We start from the raw sequence: 21,945 nt of genomic DNA, 5'->3' as shown, positions 1-21,945 counted from the left end.
GCATTTCCTTCTGGCTAGAGAACTATGACCTGTAAAGATGAGAATGGAATGACAAACTAGTTTTATTATGTCATCTTCTCATAGTTTCAAAGTGTATTTGTGCAAACGTGACAAACATTCAAATGAAGTTATGTGAAACTTAAGGGAACATTGCAAGAAAATAGAGAAATAAAATCTATACAAAGTCAAAACTAGACAATAACATCAGACTTCACCCTCTCACACTGCTGTTCTCTTGATTCATAGCAACACTGCACCAATACGACAGTGAATTCTTAAATAACTACCACCAACATCCTACCAGAAATGGAGAAGAAGTGGGTAGTGGTCAGATAAATACAGGCTGTCAGGTGCATTGTGTTGTAATTGGCTTCTATTGGAGAGCTTTGCTTGACATGCTCTTTCTCACAAACCAGACACACAAATCCATGGATTACACAATGACAGAGATTACAGACTATCATGAGCCTGATAATCAGTAATTAAGTCATTTTGTGTGTCTGTGATCAAAATCAAATCAAAATTCCACAGAGAACAAAAACATGAACCAAAAATCTCTGTTCATAATGAATTGTCACTGGAGTTTATGTGTTTGAAGTTTGTTTGCATGTGTGAGTGGAAGCTTGCTCTGTGGGGTCTGAAAATTTCAGATTCTCAGTTCAAGGCATTTGTCGTGGGGTCAGAAACATCAGTGCTGTTGCCATGGTCACCGGAAGATGAATATACTTTGACCTGTGACTTCCTGCAGAACTGTGCTGCAGATGTAGATTGCTGTGAGGCTACAAGAATTCTGCCAGTGGTTAGTGAGTTTGTAAAATTCACAGCCTGAGGCTCCGATAGTTCTATAAAAGATACACTGATGTCCAAAGGAAATTCATGTCAAATTCACCTATTATAAGAGAAACTAAACCCTTCACCTTGAAATATTGAAGGAAAAGCGGAGGAACCACTACACCAAAAGAACACACTAACATCTCCAGGAAATTGTCCTGCCAAACTGATACAAACTGAAGGAAATGTTTTAGCATTTATTTAATTACTGTACATGTTTGTAACCCTTGTAAAGATCAATCTGTTTTACTGAATGTTTTTTTTTTCCAGTGAAGCAAAACAAACAAAAAAAGTGATGGTGATATTTAAGATTTCTTGGTGAGTCATCTGGAATGAGGAAAGCAGATAAATGGAGTTTGTGGTGAGATGAAGAATTTCAGAGAAGAAAGAAGAAGAAATAGAGAGAATGAGAGAAAAAAGACAGAATGACAGAAAGAGGCATCAAAAGCTGGAGGTGGGCTTGATCCCTCAAAGGTAAAATAACTTTATTACCACGCCTCAAAAAACAATAGATAAAAAATTACTATAAATAGCACCAAAGTACAATTAATAACAGCACTATTATTAAAACTAACCTTTGCTTTTTAAAACAAAGTGTCAGTCTCTAGGATTACAGAGCTGATGGAGATAATGATCTGTGAAAGTGCTGCTACTTGCTGGAAAAGGGTTTGATTGATTGATTGATTGGTTGATTGGTTTATTTCAAGCATTGATTGTGAAAAATACAGGACAAAAAACACAATTATTTCAAACTCATTACAGAAATAATGAAAGGAATTGATTTGAGAAAAATAGAAAACAAACAAAAACAAAACAGACTTATGTCACATTTGGTTCATTAATTTCCATAATTATGAACTAAAGTCAGTTGAGTTTGATTTATTGTTTGAAAAGGAGTGGGAAGAATCAAACGTATAAAATCCCACCTCTACTTAGTTACTTCATTTTACAGTTTTGCAGTTCTGTAATCCAGTTCTGATCAGATCAAATGCAAGTTTTTTTTTTTTTATTTCCAATAGTGCTTGTTGATTATTGATTAATCTCATCAAACATTATTTCATGATTCCAGTAAACAGTAACAATCACACATCATGTAACAGATATGTAATACTCATTGATTATTATCAAAATACAATGTTATATTGATGTAGGCAAATAATCATTACACATTGAAATCAAGTTTTAAGGTAACAATAGAGTGCTTATCGGTCATTCTCTGAAAGAATTCTTACTTATTTTCAGTGAACAGTAATGATTCACACACTATCTAATAATCATTTATTATAATTAGAACACATAATTACATTAATCCAGTCATCATTGCTATCATTTCAGATCAAGAAGGAAATCAATATCTATTGATTGTAAACATTTCAGTAATCATTACTTCATATTATGTAATGTAAAACTCATTGGTTGCATTTCAAAAAGCTTTAATTATTTTACCACATTTAAGAAAACACGTTCACACATTTGGAATCATTCAAACAATAGTTGATCTTTAACTCGTCTCTTTGACCTCTGATGTAAATTCATTCATTGATCCAACTTAGTGTTTAACAACTTGTAAATTAAATGAATAGCCTGTTTTTATTATAAAGCATTCTGTCTATCAGACAAAAGCCTTGTCTGAACCCCCCCAAGACATTCTGAATTCATTCCGTCAGATCAGCTGTGGGTTAAATCCAAACCACAGGCAGTCGTTCTACTCCAAGTAGCACGCACAGGTTTGTGATGAAATGTTGAGCTACATATTCAACTTTAGAGCAGACAGCAGGAGAAGTCAGGGTTTCCCTCTGACATCTGCCTTCAAAAAAGTTTATTTTTTTTCTCATCACAGAGACGGCAGCATAACAACACCAGAACACAGGCGTCAGGAGTCAGAGCTCTGTCTCCCCCTCTGGTCACTGGCAGGAGCCATCTCCAGAGTACTGACTGCACTATATCTCCCAGCATCCCCAGCGCACAGTTCCTGGATGCCGCTCAGCTGACTGTCATTTGCCTACACCGACAGGACACTTAAGCACTGCTCAGAGCCTCACTCAGTGTGAAGTATTGTTGGTGTTACTCAACCTGCATACTGAGCATTTCATCCTGACCTGATCTCCTGTTCACTTGATCTCCTGTTCACCTGATCTGTTCACCTGATCTCCTGTTCACCTGATCTCCTGTTCACCTGATCTCCTGTTCACCTGATCTGTTCACCTGATCTCCTGTTCACCTGATCTCCTGGTCACCTGATCTGTTCACCTGATCTAATGTTCACCTGATCTCCTGTTCACCTGATCTCCTGTTCACCTGATCTCCTGTTCACCTGATCTCCTGTTCACCTGATCTCTTGTTCACCTGATCTCCTGTTCACCTGATCCTGCTTCGTCTTTGATTCTGATTGTTTGCCGCCTGCCCTGACCCTCACCTGGGTCCTGACCACTCTGGTAGCTCTCCGATGCTCCCATGTTCGTTGCTGACTTTTTCCTGCCTGACGCTGATTTAGATTTGTGGACTTTATCTGTGATAATAAGCCTGCTGCAGATGGAAGCAGCCGTCTGCCTGTTCTGTGACAACAGGACACTATTTGATATTTTCTTGTCAATTCAACACTTGAGGAGTGTATGAATAAACAATGGACCTGCTGAGGAACTGCTGGAGCAGCCCTCTGGAAATATTTGTTTCTTGAGTTTCATAATGTGTAATGCTTCTGTGTTTGCGTATAAGAAAAACACTTTATTTAATGTAATTTTATTTTTTCGAGGCTGCCAGATAAGAGCACTAACTCCATTTACTCCAACACCCTTTTTATCTGTTTTACAGTAAAGGTGTTCCCACGGGCCTTTTAATTATGATCATGCCATTATTAGCCAAAATCCTAAAACCTGTGACAGTTTTCTGGGACAGAAATTCTGCAGTAGGTCATCAGAAACAAAAACCTGTTGGCGTGGAGTAAACCAGCACACATGTCCCATCATCCCTTTGTTTACACACACTCCTACCAGCTTCCAGCCCCTCACTACCCCAACCTACCATTAGCAGAGCTTAAAAAATGGCGAGCGATATCCAAGCTATCCAGCTGTTCAGTGTTGAGACAGATGCCAGCACAATCATGGGAAACAAAGACGTACATGGATCTGTTTATCCTCAAATGGATGTTTTAGAATGGAACAGGGCGGGGAGCTTGTGGTCCACAAACTGCATCACAGCTACAAGCTTTTCCAGCAGCATTTTCCATCTGCTCCTGATTCACTACAATTTGAAGAAATAAATGCAGTACAGTATGAATATTATTTTTCTCTCTATATATTAGGGCTGTGAATGTTGATGTGTTAACACACGCGATTAATAGAACAGAATTAATTTGTTAATATTTATTGACGCCTTCAGCCGTCCTGCTGTGCAGCTGTGAGATCAGCGTAATAACACATTTTCTAAAAAAAAAATGTTGTATTCTGTGATTGAGATTTTATTAAATTAAAGAGATAATATGGTATTTATTTGTAGTTTTTGGACTTTATTTTTGGGGCTGCATGGTGTGATTCAGCCTGGATTTTTTTGTATTTTCAATCAAAAACTTGTTTATTAGTTTAGTTTGTTGATTTTATTCTTGTTGTTTTTATAAAATTACAACTAAAACTTTCATTCTTTGTTGTAAAAACTATTTGTTAAACATTTTTGGGGTTTCCACAGCAAAATGAATCCCATTTTTCCAGATGGAATTTTCTGTTATTGCATGATTTTATGTCTAGTGTGTGAATACAACATGTAAAAATGACTAAATAAAGGTAGAGTTACATAGGAGAAGTTGTGCTGAATAAAATGATACCAAATAAGCAGCAGGAAGTCTTTCTAATTGAAAATACAGAAAATTCAAAAGTAGACAAAAACTGAGTTTTAGACCCTATAGGTTCCAAAGGGTTCAAAATAAATGTTCTAAATATACAATTTTCCAATTTTCCAATTTGACTTGATATTGTGATTATTTGCATAAAGGGGCTGGCAAATATTCAAACTAAAAAAAAAAGGCAATTGTTCTCCATCATGAGACGAACGCTACAAGAACATGTTAAAAACACAAATTTTCATTTAAAATAAATCTTCAATGGCCAAACTCATTTTTAGAAATCAAAACTTTACTTATTCATCTAGCACTGTTGTGTGTTTATGTTGAATAATTTGAAATGGTGCCAGTATGACCTGAATATCACACATGCAGATGTGTTTAAATCAAGCATGTACACCTCTGCAAAACCTGAACTCTGAAGTATCCAAAGTTTTTGGTTCCAGAAAAGGAAATCTAAGCTCAGAGTTCTATGTTGTTGTAACTGATACTCAGCTTCTTTATTTTAATCTCATCTAGAGTTACTTTAAGATAAACTTTGTGTAGTCTCATCTGTCAAGTTTACCATGGTTCTCACCTCCTCTTCAGCATGCGTACTCATGACTCACATCAAAGAAATCAATGGAAGGATTCTGATGGTTTTTACTGAAAAAAGCTGTTTCATGTTCCCTCATCACTGCAGAAGGTTCCAGCAGCCTAAGGTTAGAGTGAATCATCAGACTTTGGGATTTCTGTGTTCAGAGGATTTTTATGAATCATTACTGTTATTCGTCATGGCCCTCAGTTCACCACAAATGTATTACATTCCTCAAGTTTTTGTTCTTGTCTTTCTAGTTCACAAAATTAGTTCTAACGTTTCTGATCATTTTTCTTCTCTCCTTTTATTTTAACACCAGCAAGATAGAGTTTATAAAACACTTGTTGATAATTGATGATAGTCTGGTGGTTATCACAGGAGTCTGTCAGAAACAGAGCTGCAGATATCTAGAAACCTAGTATGGAGATGGAGGAGAGAAAACAGAAATCCTGAAAACTCAACATAAGCGGAACACAAACAATAACTTTAAGTTCCCCTCTAATGAAAATCCTGTTTTAGAGTGTTTAACATGCCTGTGTGTTGTTTTTCTTCTGAAAGAAGAAATAAGAAATCATTTTGTTTTTGCATTTCAGAGTATTTCTCCTTTTAAATCAATCAAACTGTCTTGGACAGACTCTGTTTGAATGAATGATCTTCTTTCCATCAACAGCTCTGCTGCACATGCACTAAACCCTCATCTGTTCCTAGTGTCTAGTTCAGGTTCTGGAGAAGAGAAGATGGTATCTTCACATTGACTGCAGTCAAATGAGCCGCCGTTCACATTTCTGTGGTCAAATCAGCATCACTGGATTTTTGGTGTGAGTTTCATCCAATACTTACGGTAGCAGGACTGAGAACGCTGGAAAATCTCCACCAGACTCCACGGAGCTTCTTGATGTGACCACGGAAATGTGAACGGCGGCTCATTTGACCGCAGTTGGAAAGGATTGTAAATCAATGAAAGAGCATTTTGATGTTAGCTTTGATTATTTTATCAAGAACTCTGAGAAACCAATGATTGAATGTATTGATCACAGTCAATAAACATTGGAGAATTAGCTAAAAGAGTCTTTGGTGAACTGGAAGGAGAAAGAATCAGGATTTTGGAGGAAGTTCTGTCCATGAAGATCTTCACTTCCTCGTCCAGCTGACATCTGGATCAGAACCATACGGCTGGACATTACCCAGATTGATGGATGTTTTTATGGAGCAGCGGTGAAGATTTATGATAGAGAGACACAGAGATATCATAATCAGACGGGGGGTCAGGGGTGGAGCTTCAAAAGCCACGCCCCCTCAGAGGAGATTTTGGAAACAGAGGCTTCACATCAACATGAAAAATGTCTTTTTAAGACATTTATTTTTTGGGATTTTGATTAGAAACTTCATAATCATAATTAAAACACTACTGGGAAGGTTATTCTCAAATAAAAAAATGTCATAGGGAGGTTTTATTGATTTGTTTTAAAGAATGTGTAAAATAAGGAAACAAATGGTTTGCAAAACTTTTTCAGAAGTTTCAGGGTCATATATTTATTATTGTCTCTTCTGTTAATGAGGGACCAAGTCTATTCACAAACCCATGAACAGACGAGTTTCTTAAAGAGACACTTGGCTATGAACGTGTAGATGAGCCAACAGATGACAGTATTCAGTATTCTATACAATATTGCTGCTGTCAAAGGGGAACAGCAGCCTGACACATGCATGAGAAACCCTGCTGACATGATGGATGGATGAGCAGTCTGACACTCTCTGCTGCAGGTTTTGACGCCACGCATCGTAAATTTGAAGGTGTGTTTCTAACAGCAAATGAAGCAGATTACAAGTTAGTGCTGACTACCCAAGTGGCACACGAGCCTCCTTCTACAAACAGAAATGTCCTGTGACTTTTGCTGGAGTCCTCTAGATTCTTTTGCATGTTCTCACAGATGAATCAGGCGTAAAAGAAGCACAGACCAGAACACATTTTGGCTTATGTGAAATAATACTCATAGCCAGATAGCCACCTCTCAATAAAAGTTTTCTATGAAACATATCCTGATTCAATAGAAGAGTTTTCTCTGCGAGCTGATAGAGGATCTCTGACCGACAGCCTCCACCAGGGAGACTTTAGTGGAGGCAATGGAACAGAGCTGCGCTGACATGTCTGTGGACTCTTGTCAGCCGGAGCTCGGCACACTGAAGGCTCTCTCACCTAAACTGTCTGGCTGATGGGAGAGCCACACATTGTTTTGGAGAATAGATCTTATCGAATCTTCCCTATTATGATTATTTTGTAGCGGGTTTAAATCTGAACTTTTGTTAGGATATTTCTAAATCTAGATGTGATCAAACGTTGCTTTCTCTAAAGTTTATTCCCAAGATTTTATGTTGAGACTTTAGTTATCTGTAGTGAACAGGTTACATTGTTGCCCGCTCTGAGCATGAAGCGAGCACGTTATTTGATTTATAACACTGAACAAATTTTCACTATAATAGTTTTGTGATGTGAGGATTTGATAATCAGGGGTTTTATATATCTGGTTTGGGTTTTTCTTTAAGGTCTTCAGTGTTCAGATCTGTTTAAACAGGAGTGTCAAACTCAATCACACAAGGGGCCAAAATCCAAAACACACTTTAGGTCTCGGCTGTAAAGGATAAACATTTATTGAACACTCTGAAACTACTACATTTATAAAACTTTAACTTTTTAACATAATTATAAACTAGATATATAGCATTACCTGTGATGATGCTAGTGTGAATGCTGTAAACTCAATGTAGCCGCTGAAGATGCTGAAATTGGTAGCTAAAAACACTGAAGCTGACAGGTGAAAACACTGAAGCTGATAGCTAGCTAAAATATTAGCTAAATGCCAAATTAGCCTGAAAAACAAACAAAAAAAATAGCTTAACTTCAAAATATCCTTAAAAAAACTGCAAAAAGCCTACGTTAGCCAAAACAGCTAGTGTAAATATTAGCTTAACTCCAAAATAGCCTAAATAAACTTAAAAAGAAAAACTTAAATTTGCCAAAACAGCCATATTAAACTCCAAATAGCCTATAACATCTTAGTAAATGCCAAAATAATCCAAAAAGATAGCAGTATGCCGCTTTTTAAAACTTTAAAACCATACATTTTTTAACATAATAATAAAAAGTCAGGAATATTATTCCAGAATAAATCAAATTAAACCTTAAATAACTTTCAATATTTTTCTCTCAACTATATTTTGTCAAAATTATACAAGTTAGAAATGAGTACAAGATAACATTGGGTCATAACAATAAAATGATCTGGAGGGCCGGATAGAATTACCTGGAGGGCCGGATTTGGCCCCTGAGCCTTGACTTTGACACATGGGGTTGAAACAATATACTCTTTAACCTTGCAGCTCCTCATGAAGTTTCAGCAGGAAATAGTTAGTCATGGTTCTTTCTGCATAGTCAACATTTGAGGCTGATTTCAGATTAGTTATGGTTGTTTGGGTAAACATTGGTATTGCTAGTTCCTCCTCCCTCTTGTTGCATGAAGCTTGCCTCTCCCCGTTTGACCAGAGAGGGCAGAAGACTTCAGCTGATGAGCCAGCTGTGCGGCTCCTGCGTGCGCGGGGCTCCAGCACAGCTGAGCCCCGCTCGGTTCCGCTCCGGGCTTTACCTCCAGCCACTTTAGATCAATGTCCCTCTCCCTCTCTCTCCAGCTGGAAAGCTGTGGCGGACGGAGTGAGCGGGTTCGAACCCCCTCCCCTCCTCAGAGCCAGTCAGCGGTCCTCCCGGCAGACGGAGCAGACCTCCGGGTTGCCAGTTCCGCGCTCGTGACCGTGAATGGGAAGCAGCGCGTGCAGGACTGATGGAGACCCAGCTTCTAGTTGCAGGAACTTCTTCTGCTGGGCTCTGAAGGAGGAAACTCATTTCCCGTTCGCCTGTCTTGGATTGTTCTCTCCCCTGTCTGCTGTTCCTCCTGTCCCGCGGGGGCTTCCAGCCCAACCAGGGACCAGGGCATTTTCTGGGGGAGAGGGAGATAGAAGGCAGCTCTCCTCTTCAGCTGACTGAGCTCCAGTTTCTGCTCTGCACATGTTTTTACGCAGACGAACAGCTGGATTGTGAGGAGGATTTAAACGGCGCCAAAGAACAGCTGGATTGGGTTTGGTTCCGGACTCGCTGGGACTGAGTCGGGGCAGCATGACTGCTCGGGTTGGATGTACGGTTGGTGTGTGGAGGGTGCGAGCCCGGAGGAGGACGCGCGGGCAGCTGCTGCTGAGCCTGCTGCTGCTGCTGGGAGCGCACGCCGCCGCGCACGGTGAGAGGACGCACGCTGCCCGCCTGAATCCCGCAGGTTGTGGACGTGTTTGCGGGTTCTGCTTGTGTTTGGGGGGAGCGCACGGGCTCGTGGGTGCAGAGGAGACCCGCTCAGCAGCTGCAGAGCTTCAGAGTGGGTCTGGTGCTGGGTGGTCTCATCACTGCTCAGAGGGAATTTGCTGATGTGGTGCAGAGATCGGCTGTAGTGGGTCGGTTTGCTTGGGATGATGACTGCGAGGGCTTCAGCATCTCTCTGCAGTCTTGCGCGTCCTCACAGTGTTGAGACTTGGACTGCTGGGTCTGTCTGAAGGACTGCTTCCAGCTTCAGTGTGTTTTCTTAACAGCTGCTTTATAAAACTATTTTATTGATTGTAGCCCATTTTATGTTTTCTACCAACATCAGATTTCCCAACAGTGTGTTGACAGGAAAATCTGAAACGATGAAATATCCACAAAATTAAATTGTTAAATTGCTTAAAATTAAGATACCATAATCATTCATTTACTGTAAGCTTAATGCTTTAAATATCTCATAATAAGAAGACTGTATGTGACTGTTAATTATGCCATTCAGCCTCCAAACAGCATCACATTTTAGAGAAGTTAGATTTGTTCACCTAGAGTGAGATATGGAATACAAATAACTCCAACACCGGGAATACCAGGATAAATATTGAAGACATTTCATCATTAAAGCTGGTTTGTTGGCTTTTTCTAAACTGATTTGTTTCTAAACATCATGCAGTGAGCATAACTAAGGCTTTCTTTTGTCATCTGATTTTCATTATTGAACAGACATGGTGGAGAGCTGTTGGACTGACTCTCGCTCTGTGAACCTCCTGTTGTCAATAAATTTCATTTAAACACTTTAATTAAGCTAATTGATGGCAGGAGAGCACAGACGTGCACACACTGTTGCTGCTGGATCAGTGCAGCTGGGACTCAGTGTGCATTTGTGTCAGCGGGCTGCTGCTCGTTTAGGAAATCCTCCGCTGAATATTTTACCTACAGCGTTTATCTACTGGGGTGTGCACACACACACGCACACACCCACACCCACACACACACACACACACACATGCACCGCTTGACTCAAAAAACCTTCATGCACTGATTCAGAAAATCCTGTCAGTCTTTAGAGCTGTCTTCCAGCCTGCAGCATCATCCGGGTCTCACTCCAACCTCTCAGGTGCTTTACCTACACTTCACATTATGGAGATCAATCCGTTGTTGGTTGAACTTCTGCTGGGCGTTGACCAATAACTGGGACCAAATTCTGGTAAAAAGAAAATGTGAAAGACCCGATAGTAACAACATAAAGTGAAGCCCTCTATTTACACTGTGGTGGGAAGCAAACAGAATTCCAGGAGTTTTTATTCCAGACACTAAAGTCTGTCTTTTTGATGGCGTGTTGCACCATCCTCTTTTGTTATTTTTAAGTTTTTGGGTCTTTGTTATCCACAGACGTGTGTTATGATGTTATTCAGACTCTCTGTCTTTGTCGGGAATTCCCATTTTTCTATTTCAGTGTCTTCATGGGGAAACTCTTGATTTTGCATGGGTTTCTGTCATGAGAGGATTACAGAGGATTACATCACTAAATGTTTGGGGACCAAATTTCAGACTTGTCACTGATGGGAAAAGGATGTTTCAGAGGAATATCAGTGGGAAAGTAATGGCGCTCTCTTTAGCTCGTCTGCTTACCACCAGCAAGTTTCTGCTTCAAATGATGGTGGATAGAGAAATGAAGTGAAAAAGAGCTGAACGCATGATGTCTGCTTTTGTTTTGGCTTTGTTATTAGATTATTGCCTGGGAGCTTTAACCCCAATAGTTCATCATTAAACTTGGCATAAGGCTGGCAGTCCCTGAGGGGCAGAGGACCCCCCCCCCCTTCACTGTTCACTGTAAGATGAATGTTTGGCAGCACGCCCTCAGGTTGGGTCATCCCTTCTGTTACCTGTTTGTTCTGTTTGCATCTCTGTTCACTAACAAAACCTGCCATTATGCAAAGAGAGTTTTTGTGCCTCTAGCAAAACAACATGGATTAATATACAACTTATGTTTGTGTAAAACAATTAAAGAGCGACTCACAGAAAGCATAAACCCAGACACTCACAGAGGTTTTAAACAGAGGTGCAGGTCACTGACATTAGACCGCTTCTTCTGCATGTGTTAGACCACATGTGTCAAAGTCAAGGCCCGGTGGCCGGATCCGGCTTATCTAGCGATGATTTCTAACTGCCTAACTTTGACAAAGTATATTTTTATGGAGAGTAAAAAATGTAACCATTTAACTACCCAAAAAAGAAAAAAAATTAAAAATAAACACAAAACAACCCATTTGTTTCTGCTTATTGCCATGGTACGGAGCCCCTAAAGAGTCATCAAAGTAAAAAGAATAAAAATAATAACTTCAGTAAAAAAATATTTTTTTCTTTTTAAAAATACTTAGAGGCTCTGTAGAAAAATTTAAGTAAAAAATAACTTGTTTTTCTGAAAAATTAAAGTAGTAAAAAAAAAAAATTCTGGTTAGTAACTGGTGCACACCAGATAGTAACTGTTTTTTAAAAATCGTTCTAAAAACTGAACTAACAAAAAAAATTCTGGTTACTAATTGATGTGCACCAGTTACTATTTACTATCTGGTCTGGTGTGCATCCGTTACATACCAGAATCCTTTTTTTTTTTTTTTTTTTTTATTTCAATTTTTGGAAAAAATAAAAAAACGTAATTTTTCTTTCTTCTTTCTTTTTTCCCTTTAGTGCCTCCATACCTTGGGGAGTTATACACATAATCAATATTTTTAAAAACATGTTTTCAAAATGTTTCCCACCATTTGGTTGAGCAGGCTGTTAAAAGGTTTAAGTTTATTTATCATGGAATAATATTCCTGCCTGTTTTATTCATAGTTATCTTAAAAGTTACAGTTTTAAAGTGTTAAAATGTAGTTCTAGAGTGTTTAATAAATGTTTATCCTGTTCATCCCGCGACCTAAGGTGTGTTTTGGATTATGTCCCCTTGTGTGATTGAGTTTGACACTCCTGTTTAGACCTTCCGAAACCTGCCGTTCAATCACCAAAGTGGAGGCGCACCATTCAGTAAAGCACCTCATAATCCCAGTTTGGCACATATTAGAGTCCTTCTGACGCGTGGCTTTGAGCATATAGAATGTCTTTTAACCTTTGAAAGCTTGAATGTATTTCCAGCTATGAAAGCAGTTCTGGAGCAGGCCAGACCGGATCAGTTAGTGAATTTATAGTTTTGTCTCTTCGTGTGACTTTTTATCCATTCAAGTTTGAAACCATAAATATGCACAAAAACAGAAATGTACATGTGTGTTTTATTTGAACATTCTTTGATCATAACATGTGTGGTCCTCTTTGATGAATGCCAATAAATCAGACAGTTAGCCGATGCACAGGTCAGACGTCCATTCACAGATTTAGGAAACAATGTTTGCAAATGAAATGAAAGTAACTTTAGAGAACCACACTGAGCTGTGCTCTTTTAAAGAATGTTAACCTTAGATGGGACACTAAAAAATAAAACAAATTCAAGCACAGACAGTGGCTGTCTCATTTAAATTGTTGCTAAATATTCTGTTGGGGTTAAAGCAAAATTCAGAATATATGATGTTACAAGGAAGTTAAAAACAAAGCTCTAAGAATGGCAGTTGAAGGACTTCTGCTTTACATTTATCATCTCCATCAGACCATCAATCTTTATATATAGATGGTCAGGAGGGGGCAGAGATGTTTAGAATAAGAATAATACAGTATTTGAGAGTCCTTCTCAGAATCATGAAGCGTGACATCACACAGCTTTCATTTTACACCAGTCCATCCCCTTTTAAAGTCACATGTAAAATATTTGTAATGTCATCAGACAGCCTTTCTTAAACAGGACTGGTGCACAAAGGTGCAATAGTCATGCATCAAAAGGTAAATAAACTGTAACAATGCAAAAAAACACAAAACCTTAATCAAAAAACATCCCAAGGTTAATACCTGCAGAGCATATTCTGTTTGGGTTTTTTTAGTCATTTCCTCTACACAACATCAGATTTGAAATGCTGGAAAAACAGTAACTGTGTTCACTTGTTCTGAGGCATGAGGCCCATCTCCATGTTTTCAAGTCTGTTTTCATACATGCCAGTTTTTGGGCAGGAAAACATGTTTTTCTTCAGAATGGGCGGCTGTGGAGCAGCGATAGTCAACCTCTGGTCTGAAGATTGCGGGTTTGATTCCCGCCTTGCATCGCGCCATAAAATAAGTCATGGAGACCGCTGATCCACCATGTCGACCGTCAGAGTCAGCAGCTCCTGATAATGTCTGTCTAACCAAAACTACCTAAAGAAAACAAACAAAGCCCGCAAACTAAGACTACGAAGGTCCAACCCCAAACTAAAATAACAAAACCCAGCAGTGTTATGGTGCTTCCACACCGAACGCGGAAGGCGCTTCAAATTCACGTCTGCCGCTTCTCTTTTGATGCCTGTCAAATTTACAGCTCAACGTCTTCAGGCTCCCACCGCGGAGCAACCACTGAAGCTGTTCTGGAATTCATTCGTTGTCACATCATGGATTTTTTTGAGCGAGTAGCTTGGGTTTCTGTTTTGGAGAACTCTACAGAGTCACTGTCAAGCACATGGCTGTGTTTTCACCGGATCTTTCAGAGTCTCTCTGGTTCTGTGTGCTGCACTTGTGCAGTGAGAGCTTCACCTGAGGACCATTTCAAACGTTCCTTCCGTCTGTCTGTGCCTCAGTTTGAGCTTTAACCCAAGAGGGGGTGATAATAGTAAAACTGTGTGATCTTTTTATTATTGTCTTGATGAAAATAAGAAGAGCATCATAATCCCATGAAGCTACAACGGTTCTCACGGGGGATCTCCGGCTGCTGGGTAGCTAACCGCTGGCGGGCAAGCAGAGCGTGCTCCGCTCTGGAACACGGTGGAACAGGAGATGGGCATCATGGATGTCCAGCTGACAAATCTCCAGCAACTTTCAATATGGACCAAACTCTGAGGTTGTTTCCAGAACCTTGTTCAATCAATTTGACCAAGGATCAAGGCAGTTCTGAAGGCAAGGAGGTCCAACTCAGTACTAGAAAGGTAGACATAATCAAGTGGTTGGTGAGTGCAGATTTAAGGTTTCTTTTGCTGATTACTTTTGTCTTCGGTTTACTGTCCAGATTGTTTTCTTTCTGTATGAATCAGTAACTTGTTTTAAAATAACACTACACTCACTCTTTACCTAAATAAACCGTTTTCATCCCTCATTAACATCCGTGTCTTCTCCCCGAAAGCCTTACATTCTCTCTTTAAAACACCAATGTTCCTTTCATCTTCTGTATGTCCGGTCCATGTTTATAATCATCTCTATCAATTTACCAACTGTTTCTCTTTTGCACATCTCTAAACCATATCAGTTTATCCTCGCTGGCTTCTTTCCCCATAACATCCAATCTGATCCGTCCCCCTGAGGAGCTCATTTCTAACCCTGTCCCCCCCAAAGGGAGCCTCAGCATCCTCCGCTCTGTCTCCTGCCTTCACCAGCGCTAAATCATCGTCTTGTACATTTTTATTTATCATGTGTTATAACAGTTTATAACAATGTAATGTTTATGAATTAATGCAGATTCATTTGAAATACATGTAAATGTAATAAATAGCAAATAATGTTTTTTTTATCATGATGATTAGGACTTCCAAACATCTGTCTTTTAAGAGTTAATTGTAACAGACTCATAATCAATGTATTTTGACATTATCAGTCCCAAGCTTGTCATAAGAAAAACACTTATTTCACTCTAATAATGTTAATATTGCTTCTGCATTTGTTGACTTTATCCACTTTGGTTCCTCAATTTGAAAAATATAGACAATGCTTAACGTCATTCTGAAAGTGCCACATATGTGGAGACAAATGTAACATACAGCAGTCTGGGGGCCAACAGTACTGTGAGGAAAACAGTTTACAGCCATAAAACACCTGCTATCCTCCGGTTGCTCCTTGTGAATTTACAGCACGTTGTTACTGCTGTTGTTAACAGGTTTCTTTCACCTTTTAAACAGCTGCAGCTAAAATTAAATCCCTGCACAGCCATTTATTTCCCTTCCCTCTTAACACCATTTCTATTTGATTGTGGACACAGTACTTTATCTATTCTTAACCTGAACATGCTTTCATGATCATGTGACCCACGCTGAAATATGATGAAAATCCTGCTGATATAGACCCAAGACTTCACACTAGAAACATGTATTTCACAATGTTGCTCCTCTGGTTGAGTTTGAAAAGACTTATAGGCAGGGACACAAAAAAGAATCTAGCTTGTGTTAAATGTCTTCAATTTGCACATCTGGTTCATAAGCCATAAACAGAAGCTGTTCCCGTAACGTTAGCACAGCTTCAAGTCGCTGCTTGTGACTAATCACATTAAATCAAACCCTTTGGACATTTCTGACCAGGTTGTTGTTGTTGAGAGGATTTGAGTTTATTTCATTTTTACCAGATATCATAGCTTCAACAAGGTCTGCACTGAAACCTGTGGGTTTGTGAAAATTCAGTTAAAAGATAGTTTTAAAAGTGGTCTAAACTAAAGGCAAATTGCTGAAGTTTAATGATTTTTAAGCCAGAGTGTTTGCTTTCTGATTGGATTTACTATTATTTTGTGTATTTTTCCTGCACTCACCTAACTGAACTATTCCTGAAAAATGGAAAAATTCCTGATCTGCAGAAGGTCCCTCGCGTCATCAGAGATGAGCAACTGATCAATGTGCTTTAGAAATATCCATAATTTACCACAGTAGTCAAAGTATGAAAACAAACCCTGATCTTATCTCCATCAGTCAAACACTGTCATCAAATCACTTCATCCTTAATTTTTCTTGTAGGAGAAAAGATAAACAACTTTCCTTGAGGGAGTCTGAGACTTATTTTTCTCAGTTTTATACATTAAAACATCTATTTAAAATGAACACATATTTAGTTTTTTGCTGTTTAACCTCACAGCTAAATATTCTACTTGTAACCATTTAATTGCAAATATGTGCTACTAGACGTATAGCGCGCCCACACTGGTAAAGCCAAGCCCCACACTGTGGAAATGTGAGGAGCAGCAGGATGAAACAAGCTATCACCCTGACAGAAGTTAGAACTGTGCAGCGTCTGGACATTATGACATGAGCACTACTGCCAGAACCGTCTACAGGTCTAGATCTGGAGGAGTTTTGATCAAATTGGAGATTATCGTGTTAGCTTGTTTTTTGTTGTTGTGCTGCTCAAATATTTGTATGTATTTGTATTACAATGTTCTGTCCTTTTTGTTAGATTTCATTGTTTGTAACGTTCTAAAGTCATCTGCATCTAATAGCTCTTGGTGTTTTTTTTAAATGTCGTGCATCTTTTAGTCATGTTTTAGTTTTTCAAATGTGAGTAAATGTTGAACAACCTTTTGAGACGATCGCTGCAATCCAGGGATCTCCTTCACCTGTCAGCAGGTGTTCAGGTTCACCCCTGAGCAAACGCTGCAGTTGTGTCAGCGTTAAAGGAGGCTTTCGCCACACATCATGAGTTGGCTCCTTACATACTTCAATAAAATTCAGATCTGGGCATTTAGAGGGTCGGGTCTGCATGGTGGTGATGTGGTCATCACTGTTTCCTCACTACAACAAGGCTCTGGTGTGCACACCATCCGTATCTGAATATTATAAGCTCCAGGAAACACGTGACCCAGCGTCGTAACAAACAGGTGTAGAAGATGGTTGAACTGTCAGAATACTCCAGTACTGTTAGCCATTTTTCAGTGTGTTTAGCAGTAGATCATAGATTATTGTCTTTTTTAAAGACCAATTACCTGCATGTCAGGTGAAGCTCTGCTGCCTCCGGGGCAGCTGAGTGGAGCCTTTGACCGCCACCTCAATCCTTATCACTGCCCGTCTTGTGAGGGCTATATGAGTCATCATTAACTCAGGTGCAGCTGACCAGCTGCTTAGTGTTCAATGGCCTGAACATCCAACTCAGAAGCTCAAGTCAGAGGAAAAAGTGTGCATCTTGCATAATCCATGTCTGACCATCTTTGAGGATGAAGTTTGTTTCATTAGTTCCAGCAGAGCACCACTCCCCGCTCTCATTCTTTAAGGGTGAACACGAGCTCACCGAAAAAGTGATGGAACCCAATTAAAAAAAACATCCATCTACCTCTGAAGATATTTTCTCACCAGTTAAAATTTTCCTAAATTTCCGTGGAGACAAAGACAAAGGGCCAAAGGCAGACAGGGAAGATCCAGGTTTGGTACACAAAATCAGGAGGCAATGACCAGACATGTATTAATGCAATGCAGTCAGAAATACTGTCAGAGTAGCTGAGAGACAGAGCTGCTTAAATAGGAAACACAGGTCAGAGCAACGCAAAAGGAAAGATGGAGAGTAATGGAACATGAAATCCTGAGGTCAAAATAAAGGCTAGGGACAGGAAATGACCAGAACAATAACTCATTCTTTACTCTCGTTTGCAGTGATCGTATCTGTGGTTTGATTGGAAGACACCTCTAGTTCAGCTTTGCATTATTCACACAGGAGCTCTGAGGTCAACTTTATTAGACTTCAGTCATACAGTGCGGACTCCCTCAACCTAAAAAGATCCCTCAAATTATCTTTTGATTTCAATCTCAGCATTTTTATCATGAAGTTGAACCTGTTGATCTTGAATCAGAGCAGCCACCCTGGACTTGTTACACTCCATGTTAAGCTCCGGCGCTGGACCCTCAGAGTATTTCTGTAACAAATGAAGTGTAAGGCACTGTGGTTTGGGAGGTTTATTGCTCGGCCAAATGAAAAACACTGTGTGTCAAATCACAGCCAGGAGCGGTGAATTAATAAAGTGCATGAACGAAGACGATGTGTGAGCAGCTGCCCCACTCACTTTAAATGATTTTTTCTCTCCAGCAGTGGAGCCAGGACATCATTAACAAATCTGAGAAGATAATTCAACCCAGAATGCTCCTGTGTGTTTGTGCAGCATTAGTCATCGGTGGACCTGAGGCTAATTACTGCTGAGGGGATTGGAAGCTGAAATAATCCAATGCATTTTGGAAATAGACTTAGGTATAGTTCTTATCAAGAAAACAAGTTCCTTTTCCGTGTGGAAGTGACTTAGACTCTATGACTGTCTATCCACATGGACGTGTGTGTGTGAGGTCATTCCTTACCTACTGCAGGTAACAAAGCCTTCTGTGATCGAAAGGATATGCACTAAACATGTTTTCATTAGTCCATTACCTACTTTATTACATAAAAGCACATTTACACATTCAAAGAGAAACCTCTTTTAAAAATGCATCTATTGTTCAATCACCTACTACACAACAAAACAGCACAAGAGCAATGCTCACGCTCTGTTAAAACAGAGTTTTAGGGCTCTTTCACATGTGGGGACGGACATCTTACAAATATGGGTAATAATGGTCTGAAATAAAAGCAGCGCAAAAGATAATTAATTCAAATTTCTGAAAACAAACATTAAGTATTATTTAGTTTGTGGGATTTATGTTGTGCATGTCTTTTTCTTGTAAACAAAGCTGAAGCTCAGGACCATAACAGCTATATCAATTATAGAAAGGACAATATTACTGCGTCTAAAGCAGTGACAGAAAGCTAGTGAATGATAGAAAATTGCATCAGTTATCTGCTCATCCAGGCCATAATAAAGATAAAAATACCTTTTATTAAAGTTATGTGAACATTTCTTTACAAAAGTAAAAAGAAAACAACTCTGGTTTTAGATGATAAATATGCCATTTAGAAATGTAGAAGTGTACAACACATCCATGCAAGTGCAAGAACAGTACTCCAGTCATTTCTCTTTTAAAGACTTTTGTCTTCAATACATTGAAATATTAGCACATTTTGGTTTTCCCTTATTGCCTATGCTTTGTCATTTAGAAAACGGGTTCTGCTATGTTGAAGAGATGCACCTGCAGCTCAACGCTGTACAAAAATCTGAAGTGCAACACAAATAAACAGAAACGTCCATCTAGACACTAAAGAGACATTAAAGCATTCTTGGGAAATGTAGACATTTGCAAATACATTTAGAGTTAACTGGTTATAGCAAAAGTTGTGGCTATTTATAAAACATAAATGAAAGTTATTCTGTTCCATAAAGATGACATTTTAAAACAATCTCCACTCATCAAAATGCTAAATGTTAATTTGTAGGCACATGAAAGCATGACCATTTAACATGCAATGATTTAGCATCGCACAAAGAGGTTTGCATAACTAGACTTTTACTTTTTGATCAGAATCTGTATGAGGAGTTGCTTTATATGTTCACACATTTTTCATTTCTCTTCTGCAACTAAAGAAAACAAAGACCAGCTTTATAGACAACACTTAACATCCCTCCGTTTTCCTAATCCACTGTATCCCTTTCTGGGTCACAGGGTTGCTGGAGCCTATCCTGGCTACTGTTTGAGCAAAGGCGGGATACACCCTGACCAGGTCAGCAGTCTGTCATGAGGCATATGCACATATGCATTTAAGATCACTCTAGTGTAACCAGTTAACCTATGAAGCGTGTTTGTGGACTGTGGGAGGACGCTGGAGAAAATCCACACATGAACAAGGAGAACAGGCAACTCCACACAGAAAGGTCCAGCTGGGATTTGAACTGCTTTCTCGCTGTGGGGCAACCACTGTACCACCGTTCAGTCCAACACTATGCCTTTTAGCTTCATTCTGCCTTCTGGTTGATCTATTTGAAGGACTTTTGCATCCAAATAAATGTTCAGGTACAGCAGAGAATTGTTTAGTTAGAGAAAGGACTTGTTAAAGCTTTTTAATGAAAAAATAAATAAATAAACTGCACAAAACCAACCTATACGGGAGAGAACAATGCAGCCGGAGACACAATACCCAAAACAACAATGTGGTGGATCACTACTTCCCCAACCTTACATGTTTAAGGTATGTATGAATTATTTATGGATTGAAAACCCAACAAAATAACCTTCCCTTAGGTGCTCAGAGTCAGATTGTAACTGAGCATACATCCTTTTTTTGAGACCAACAAATGATTTTCTGGTAAAACATTTTTCCCCTCTTCAACACCCCCGTACTCCGCCTTTTATTTTTTTTTTAGCAAATATATATATATTAAAAAAAAGTCAAATCAAAACATGCAATCTTTGTATTAGCAGCACTTGCAGTCTGAAAGCCTCTGTCGTGTATTAACAAAAGCTCAGGATGTGTTAGAGTTTCTTTATCATTGAGGGGAGAAAAAAGCCTGTGGATAATTTACAGAAAAATAATTTGCTTCACTTGGAAACATTAGCGCATCATTTTGGCTCTCAGTTGTCTATATTTAACATCATCTGCTCTCCCATTCATGCATTATTTATGCTGGGAACCTGCATTACCTGCCTGAGGTGCAGTACATCTCTCTCACCCCGGTGCCCCTCTCATTAATGCTCCTGAAGGCTTTTTACATTAATTACTTTTTACTTATTTCATTCCTGCTTGCAGTTCGTTCCATTTATTTCATACTTTAGCTGCTTTCTGTTGTTGGTTTGTTTGGTTTGTCCTTTCAGATGAACAAATACTGGCTCATTAAAAAGTGCTAAATAAAAAGAAAATGGTGTAATAACGAATTTTGCAGGGTTTTTTTTTCAAAATCATGCCTGTTTTCAGCAGGTGAATTCATAAAATGAAAGCTACTGTGCAACTTTACTGTCTTTGTTTAGCAGGTCTGTAATCCTTTGGATTATAATCTTATGCTCCATTAAACCTGGTTTACCAGAAAATGTTTTTTTATTCATAAAAATCTTCTATAAACCTTGAAGAAAATCATAGGTATTTCAGAATAGAGTTCAAACATTTCTCTTTTCTACCAGGAGCGGAACAGACATTTCTGCTTTCTTTGTCCACTACATTAGCGTGGACAGCAGTGGGAGGGCCAGCATGTCTGTTATGTTTATTTGTCAGGCTTCTATAAGTGAGAGCGCCTTTAACACCCTACCTGTATTTAACAAATGTGTTTTGTTTGTGACATTAAATTATCTAAAGCAGGGGTCCCCAAACTACGGTCCACGGGCCGGATCCGGCCCACCTCCACATTTGGCCCGGCCCCCCACTCACTACTTTTTATTCCACCCTTCTCCAGGCTGAACTATGACGGGAGAGGAGAGATTATCTGTTGGTTTTATTATGGGAATGCTGTGATTCATTTTTACGATTATTATTTTTCTACCGTATGTTTTTTTTGTACATCCATAGCTCTTCAGCTCTTTCAGCTGTTAAAATATTCAGCTCTTTTTATGCTAGCTTTTTTGACTGTTTTGGCATTTACTAAAGATTTCTAGACTATTTTGTAGTTTAGCTAATATTTTAGCCACAATAATTTAGGCTTTCTTTTTTTCA

At 39.1% G+C, this 21,945-nt stretch overlaps 1 protein-coding gene across 2 annotated transcripts in view; it reads left to right on the top strand.

Annotated features, from left to right (window-relative positions):
* Nucleotides 1–8,971: 8,971 nt before the first annotated feature.
* Nucleotides 8,972–21,945, top strand: part of dcc (DCC netrin 1 receptor) — a 309,299-nt gene continuing 296,325 nt past the window's right edge. For both annotated transcript variants that reach the window (XM_036214404.1, XM_036214403.1), the window contains exon 1: nt 8,972–9,523. In XM_036214404.1, the coding sequence (XP_036070297.1) occupies nt 9,406–9,523 (118 nt within the window). In that variant the 5' untranslated portion in view covers nt 8,972–9,405. The remainder of the gene's footprint in view (nt 9,524–21,945) is intronic.

This window comes from Oryzias melastigma, linkage group LG12 (genome assembly GCF_002922805.2).
Source record: "Oryzias melastigma strain HK-1 linkage group LG12, ASM292280v2, whole genome shotgun sequence".
Classification (NCBI taxonomy): domain Eukaryota; kingdom Metazoa; phylum Chordata; class Actinopteri; order Beloniformes; family Adrianichthyidae; genus Oryzias; species Oryzias melastigma.
Note: the sequence above shows the minus strand (reverse complement) of the source record. Positions and strands in the feature narration are given on the sequence as shown.